Here is an 8185-nt window from a genome sequence, read left to right on the forward strand (position 1 = left end):
ACAAAACGAAAGAAACAAACAAAAACACACTATAACGAATTGAAAAAGTTGAACCTACACCAATCCAAGCTCGACCGTCTCATCCGATGTTTCACCCACAAGAACGAAGTTGCTTTGATGTCGTTAATTACCTTTCCCACCGACACCGGTAGAAAATCCTATCGTTCCGAGTTCTCCATATCATCCAACACGTTATAAAAGAAATTGCTTGAATGATTAAAATTACCTCCTTTTTGCCCTTGTGTTCTTTAGAAAGATCCAGCTAATCTAAAACCGATTCATAATGTGTAGGCACCGATATTTTTATCCAATTATGAATAATCGACCAAATCCATTTTAAACATCAAACATAACCAATTTTTTTTTTTTGGTTAGAAACTAAAAGAAAACTTTCATTCGATCAATTGCCCTAAGATCATGTGCAGTGGATGAAGTCTTTAGAGAGACGTCATGTGGCTCTAATCATTACATCATTATTATTATTTTAACAAAAATAAAACAAATAAAAATTAAAACATAATTAAAACCAACCCATCAATCATTGAGTAGATTCTTCCCCCACATCATGTGATATGTGGGAAGCGCCCCCATCTCAAATCAATCCATGGGGCCCGAGGGTGGTGTGCATGGTGTTATGGGGATGGGAAAGCGCCCACTAAACCTGCTCTAATGCGTATCAAATATGAACTCACCAATCCATTTAGGTTACAAAAGTTGTTAGGCTATTCCAGATTGGTCGACTGGAGAACTGCAAGTACTTGACCTATATGGAGAGTAATAATCGAACATGATAAATTATAAAAGAATTAATATTTGGGAGATTATGTATATGTCAAATTTTATTAATTATTGAAGGGATTGAGTCTAGAGAGCCAGCAACCAGGCCAAAGAAGCTCTTAGCTCACCAAGTCATCCCTGCGGATCGGACCTGCCATAGAAAAGCATCTGCGGGAACCATCCGCTAGGATGGTACTAACACTTCTAGAAGCATGCGGAAGAAGACACAAAGCATATCGTTTAGCACATGGTCGTTGATAACCAAAATATTTCTTGATAGGGACATTCGGTTTACCTGCACAAGTGGGAGCACGTCATAGCCGACGCCAGCGAGACTTTAACGGCCTCGCACATGGCCACCGATTCCAATGCCGATGCTGACTAGTCTATACCGAGTTGACCATACTGAGTTAACTGATTCCTAGCATATCGATCCTGTACCAAATTAACCAATTTTGAACCATGTAAATCGAAGTCTAAATTAACCAATTTTAATAAGTTAGTAAATCCTTATTAAACTCTAAATAACACTTGAATCAAAAGCTTAAATTCATTCTCATACTTATAGATCCACTTAAAAATTTGGTCAAACCCATAGACCCATTCATTTTACTTCTTTTAACATATTATATTACAACTTATAAATATCTTTTAATAAGTCATATAAATTATTAATTAATAACAATAATAATAATAAACTGAATTCAAAATAGAAATAACGTTAAAGAGCAAGCAAGCAAGCTCCTTCCATTTCAAAACTCACTTCCAACGGCTACATTTCTAAACTCTCTCTCTCTCTGCAATACACAATCATGAAGCATTTTATGCAACCCAGAACCGCCGGCATTCTGCGAGACCAACATTCACCCGATACGCACTCCCCGAATCCTCATTCAATGAAGCCGATCAGATCGGGCACTCGGAAACACAAGCCCAGCAAAGAAAACTCTCCCCCGCCTTCTGAAAACATTACCCCGGATTCAAAACCTTCTAGTTTCGGTAAAATCAAGGCCCCGCTTCCTCCGAGACCCCCGAACCCTCTCAAACGGAAGATTGGGACCGATTTTGGGTCTGAAAATCCCGGGCCTGGATCGGCTGATTCGGGTGTTAAGGTACATTGTCTAAATGATTTCAATTGAACTGATTTGGGGGTTTTTGCTTAAATTGGGGTTTTACTCAAACCCTAACCCTAAAAATTGGTTTTATAATAATTTGAATGTGGTGAGCTTAAATTGGGTTTTTAGTTAAAATGCATATACTCAAACCCTAAAATGGGTTTTTATTTTTATTTTTATTTTTTTATTTGAATGTGGTGAGTTTAAATAGGGTTTTTAGTTAAAATGCATATACTCAAACCCTAACCCTAAAGGTTGGGCTTTTTATTTTTTATTTTTTTTTTCATTGTTTTATTATTTTTTATTTTTTTTTTTAAAATGTGGTGAGTTTATTAGGTTATAGTGAGGATGAGACCATTGAATAATAATGAAGATGGAGGAACAATAATCCAGAAGACTACGGGTGATTCGTTGACGATGCTAGGGCACCAGTTTACCTTTGATCATGTTGCAGACGTATCGTCGACTCAGGCAAGTTAATTGTTAATCATTGTTAGCTCTCATGTTTGCAGATTTTATGAAGTTTTCGTATAGTTTGTTAATGTTCGGTGTTGAAATGTGTGTTTCAGATTGATATATTCCAGCTTGTGGGAGCTCCGCTTGTTGAAAACTGTCTTGCGGGATTTAACAGCTCGATATTCGCGTATGGGCAGGTATAAATAAATGCACTTTTATTACCATTTGTTCATTTTTTTAAATACTTTTTGTTGCTATTTGTGGTAATTAAGTTCTTTGAGTTTGATTTGTTTAGACTGGGAGTGGAAAGACCTACACGATATGGGGACCGGCGAGTACATTGTTAGAAGAAACCTCAAATAGTAATGAACAAGGATTGACTTCCCGTGTATTTTCAAGATTATTTTCTCGCATGAATGAGGTGCCTTTTTACATTTTTTATATCCTTTTTGTTATTGTTTTAGTTGTGAATTTGTCTCATGAGTTACTTTTTTAATCTTGTAGGAGCAAAATAAACATGCTGACAAACAAATTACGTATCACTGCCGGTGTTCTTTTCTTGAGGTAACAAGGATGGTCTTTTATAATCAATAACTGAACTTTTGTTGTCATTGTTGTATTGATACTGAAACATTTTATATACAGATCTATAATGAACAAATCACTGACTTGCTGAATCCATCTCAAAGAAATCTTCATCTAAGAGAGGATACTAAAACCGGGGTGTACATTGAAAATTTGACTGAGGAAACTATTTGCAGTATGAAAGATGTGACTCAGCTCCTCAAAAAGGTATTGAATTGGTCAACCAGATTCATATGTTTGACTATCACTTGCATTTGAATAACAGTCAAACAGAAGTATTGAACTCCGGTATAATATTTTTTGATGATTCTTAACAAATATGCAGGGTTTATCGAACCGGAAGACTGGATCAACAAGTTTAAACTCTGAGAGTTCCCGCTCACACAGTGTGTTTACATGTGTTGTGGAGTCAAGTTGCAAGGTAATATATATTACAGAAGCTAATAAATATTATGGTTACCAAATAATCTGACATTAGTTGAATTTTCAATGCTATTAGAGTGTAGATGGTCTGAGATGCTTTAAAACGAGTCGAATGAATCTTGTTGACCTTGCGGGGTCAGAACGACAAAAGTCTACGGGTGCAGCAGGAGAGCGTTTGAAAGAAGCTGGTAATATTAACCGTTCACTTTCACAACTAGGGTAAGTCATTTATTTTGTTACATATAAAAATGATCTCTTTTTTTGTAATTGTCTGATTACATTTATAAAATGTTTTTCTTTTTGTTATTGGATTTGCAGAAACTTGATTAACATTTTAGCTGAAGTCTTGCAAACTGGAAAGCCAAGGCACATTCCTTACAGAGATTCCAAATTGACATTTTTGTTACAGGAATCCCTTGGTGGAAACGCCAAGCTGGCAATGATTTGTGCCATTTCTCCGGCTCAAAGGTATTTTTTTTTTGTAACGGGTTATATGGGTAAAAAAAGAACTAAAAAAGAACAAACGGTTTGACAAGCTAAAAGCTTAATACATATAATCTCCTAAATCATTTTATTCAAATACACAGATTGTTATTGGAAGGTAATAATTTTTAAAATCATATATGGCATACTAAGTGTTTATAAACAGTTTAGGCAAAAACTTTTGGGGTCAAAGTCAAACCGGCCCCACCCGGCCTATTCTAAAAGCTACCCATTTGATCTGTTAACCAACCCTCCATTTTGCCCCGCTTTTCTAACATGACTGTAAATTCAATGTTTCAGTTGTAAAAGCGAGACATTTAGCACGTTACGATTTGCCCAGCGAGCCAAGGCTATAAAAAATAAAGCAATCGTGAATGAGAAATTACAAAATGATGTCAACACATTGCGTGAAGTGATACGCCAACTAAAGGTATATTTTCTTAATTTTGAGATTTTCTTTTTTCGCTTCAGCTACTAACTTTTGTGGACCAACTTTAGACAATAAGATAGTAACTGATATTTTAAAGGTGAATATTATTGATTGTGAAGTTACAATATATACTAGAAATACAGGCTGAAATCAAGGATGCGATTTTGTACAAATAAATGAAATAATAACTATAAACTAATGCCTATAATAGAAACATGATTCTCTGCATAGGATATGCTTTAATATTAATTCAAATATTTGAATTAATATATTTTTATCTTAAGTGTTAACACCAACAACATTTCACAGGATGAATTACAGCGAATGAAGTCAACTGGAAACCAAGTTGACCCGAACGCCGGGTGGAATGCCAGTAGAAGTATACATCTTTTGAAATTCAGTCTCAACCGTCCATTAATTCTACCTCACGTGGATGATGACGGGGACGCAGAAATGGAAATAGTTGAAGAAAGTGAACAAATTCAAGATGTTAATATGCAAGAAGATATATCAGATCAGAATCTTGAAAACAATGAAGATAATAAAGAACCTGTTAAGGAATGTGTTATTACTAATTTACCCCTGGAATCATCTGAACCATCCGCAGTCCTAAAGTCACCACCTTTAAGCGTTTCGCCTATACCTACTAACAGCAGCCGAAAAAGTTTAAAGACTTCTTCAATGTTAATCGCTTCTCAGAAGGACCATTTGGAAAAATCTCCTCCTAAATCGTTTAATGGCTGTTTGACTACCAGTCTTCAACGCGGTCTTGAAGTAATTAAGAAGAATAGAAAAAGTTCTGCTTTTACACAACCTTCATTCAGGTTTTCATACAAGCCGTTAGACAGTAAGCCATTTGTGGTTAAAAAAGATATTGGTGTACAAGCTGTTAACGAGAATGAGTTAGAAGAAGAAAAGCATGTTGTGTATTTGTGTAGTAACTGCAACGGTTCGAGTTCTCAAGATGTGAAAGATGGAACCGATAGTTCAAACTTGCAGTTAGTTCCTGTTGGTGGCTCACAATCGGCTAATAATAATCATAATAAGCAATTGGTTCCCAAAGTATGTGTTTTCAATTAACATAAAGTACTGGTTATGTTCGTTTGATATATATGTTCGTTTGAACAAAAGGGTTAAAAATCTTATTATTCTGCAGGCAGTTGAGAAGGTGTTGGCAGGAGCAATAAGGAGAGAGATGGCATTAGAAGAGCTCTGCACCCGACAAGACTCGGAAATAAACCAACTTAATCGCTTGGTTTGTTTGTTTTCATATCTAAATACAAAATAGTAATATTTATGAATTTTACTTTTCTGAATTCTAATCACACTAATATGTTACAACAGCTGCAACAATACAAACATGAACGAGAGTGCAATTTAATAATTGGGCAAATTCGGGATGATAAAATTGCTCGTCTTGAGAGCTTGATGGATGGTATTTTGTCTGCCGAGGAGTTCAAAGATGATGAACTGGTTTCTTTGAAAAACGAGATTAAGGTGGGATTCCGTTTCTGTTTAGCTGTTTTGACAGTAAACGTTGCATTAGTGATCTGTAAAAGATGATTAGACAATAAGTCAATACAACTTAATTAATATAATAATAAAGACTCTTTTTTCCTATGAATGAACGAATGAACATTGTTTATGCTCGTTTATATAAATAAATGAACATGAACAAAGAAATTGTTCATTTAGTAGAAAGAACGCAATAACACATGTCTCATTCATTCATTCATTTATGCGTGTGAATGGTTTATGTTTGTTCATTTTAATTTGTTCGTTTACATTCATTTATGTTTGTTATTTTATGTTTGTTTAAGTTCGTTCGTTAATGTTCATTAATATTTTCATTAAAGTTTTTTTGGCCAGTTACTACTTAGTCTAGTTTTAATAACTTTTTAAGCCCGACACATTGTTCTTCACATTACTTTGAACTGGTTTTAGCTCAGTTATGCTCAGTCATATTTGCAGTAATATCTGTTCTTTTATGTACGGATATAACCTAACATGAGCATGCTCGATTAATCATTTTCTTAAAGAACAATCACAAACATGCTCCGTTCATGTTTGTTTGTTTCGCTTACAAGCGTAAGTTTATTTGAAACTGTCTATTTTTACAGATTTTGAAGGAAAATTATGTGAACCATCCGGAAGTTTTAAGGACGGAAATAGAGTTTCAAAGATTTCAAGACGAAGTAGAACGATACCAAAACTTCTTTGATTTAGGGGAAAGAGATGTGTTATTGGAAGAAATCCAAGATCTAAAAACACAACTACAATTTTATATCGATTCTTCATCCAAAAAAACTAATGTCTTGCAAATAACCTATCCATCTGAGTCAGCCGATCACAGACTTGAAGCCGAGAGCAAATGGGTCACTCTTGTACAAGATTTAGAACATAAACTACAAGAAAGTCAGTATCTTATTGAAAAACAAAAACACGAACTCGAAACCGAGCGAAAATGTGCCAAAGAGTTAAAAGATGCAATGCAAATGGCCATGGAAGGACATGCAAAGATGCTTGAACAATATGCTGATTTGGAAGAAAAACATATTAATCTGCTTACAACGCAAAGGCGAATCGAAGACGGGATCATTGATGTTAAAAAAGCAGCTGTTAAAGCTGGTGTTAAGGGGCCTGAATCTAAATTTATTAATGCACTTGCTGAAGAAATTTCGATTTTGAAGGCAGAGAATGAGAAAGAGAGACGTTATTATAGAGACGAGAGTAACGGGCTTAAAGCACAGTTAAAGGATACTGATGAAGCGGTTGTGGCTGCTGGTGAGCTACTTGTTAGACTTAAAGAAGCTGAAGATGCTGTTGCTGCTGCTGAGGTATTATAGCTATAGAAAATTTGATTTTATTTAAAAGATAGATCATTATTAAACTAACAATATACGTACGTTTAATACTTTAACGCAGGCGCACGCAAGAGAAGCCGAACAAGAAAAGGAGAAAGCTTACAAGGAGATGGAAATTTTGAAGAAAAAACACGAGACTCCGGTTTCTAACATGTCACATGGTGACCTGCAATGGAAAAGTGGAAGTTACAATTTTTACAATGAAGATGGAGAATTGAAAAAGTTATCAGAACCATCTTCTTGGTTATCTGGCTATGACACATGCAACATATAATAAGGTGACAAGTTAGAGTATTATGTGTTGTATTATTATTAATTGAATACTAGCAGTCTTGTATAGCCTTCAGGGTTGAGTCTTTTGGGGTGTTCTCACCATTTGTGAGGACAAAATCTATTGTGGTTAAGTTGTATTCCTAGTGAACTTTATGCATTAATTCTAGTTCCTTTTCATTTGATCTCTTGCATGTGTATGTAAGAAATTAGACATCTTTTAACATATTACTTGCCCTAATTCTCTTTTACAAGTTAGTATTACATGTGTATATCCCATGGGGACACATAGTGATAAATAAGTATATTACATAAACCATTCATCTAATTTACATTCGCATGTATATATGCAATTTACGTTTATGGCTTTTAGAACTCCTAACACTTTAACATATAAAATCTAACAATGTGTTCCTAAAACCTTTGCGTTGTGATGGGGACGTAGTGGAAAGTCGGTTGGTATTGGTTTGATACGTTATGAAAGCAGATGAATAAGAAAACTCAAAAAATAAAGTCATAATGTTATCAAAATAATATATATAAAAATCATGATTTTTTTTTCTTTTAATAAAATAGAAAAAATCATATAATTTTTTTAAAAAGAACCTTGGATAAAAATTTTTATCGGAATAATGCCTTTAATCAAAGTTCATTATTATTCTTATTAGAAAATGTTATTATTATTTTATTTAAGAATCAAAGTTAATAATTATTCTTATTAAATACTTAATTCAAGTTTTTAAATAATTTAATCAAATTGTTTAATTTAGGGGACTTAATAA

The 8185-nt window shown here is 34.3% G+C and overlaps 1 protein-coding gene across 1 annotated transcript; it reads left to right on the forward strand.

The window, feature by feature from the left end:
- The first annotated feature begins 1589 nt into the window (after positions 1-1589).
- On the forward strand, positions 1590-7521 carry LOC143605458 (kinesin-like protein KIN-12A). Its single transcript, XM_077081557.1, has 15 exons — positions 1590-1889; positions 2229-2363; positions 2462-2545; positions 2644-2769; positions 2853-2912; positions 2994-3140; positions 3259-3354; positions 3433-3575; positions 3675-3824; positions 4140-4269; positions 4579-5331; positions 5426-5524; positions 5614-5766; positions 6390-7106; positions 7195-7521. Exons 1-15 carry the CDS (start codon positions 1590-1592, stop codon positions 7405-7407), a joined length of 3306 nt encoding a protein of 1101 aa, XP_076937672.1. The 3' UTR covers positions 7408-7521.
- The last annotated feature ends 664 nt before the right edge of the window (positions 7522-8185 follow it).

The sequence above is a fragment of the Bidens hawaiensis genome, unplaced genomic scaffold (genome assembly GCF_021521415.1).
Source record: "Bidens hawaiensis isolate Kalapana, Puna unplaced genomic scaffold, B.hawaiensis_p1.1 tig00069552_1, whole genome shotgun sequence".
Lineage (NCBI taxonomy): Eukaryota > Viridiplantae > Streptophyta > Magnoliopsida > Asterales > Asteraceae > Bidens > Bidens hawaiensis.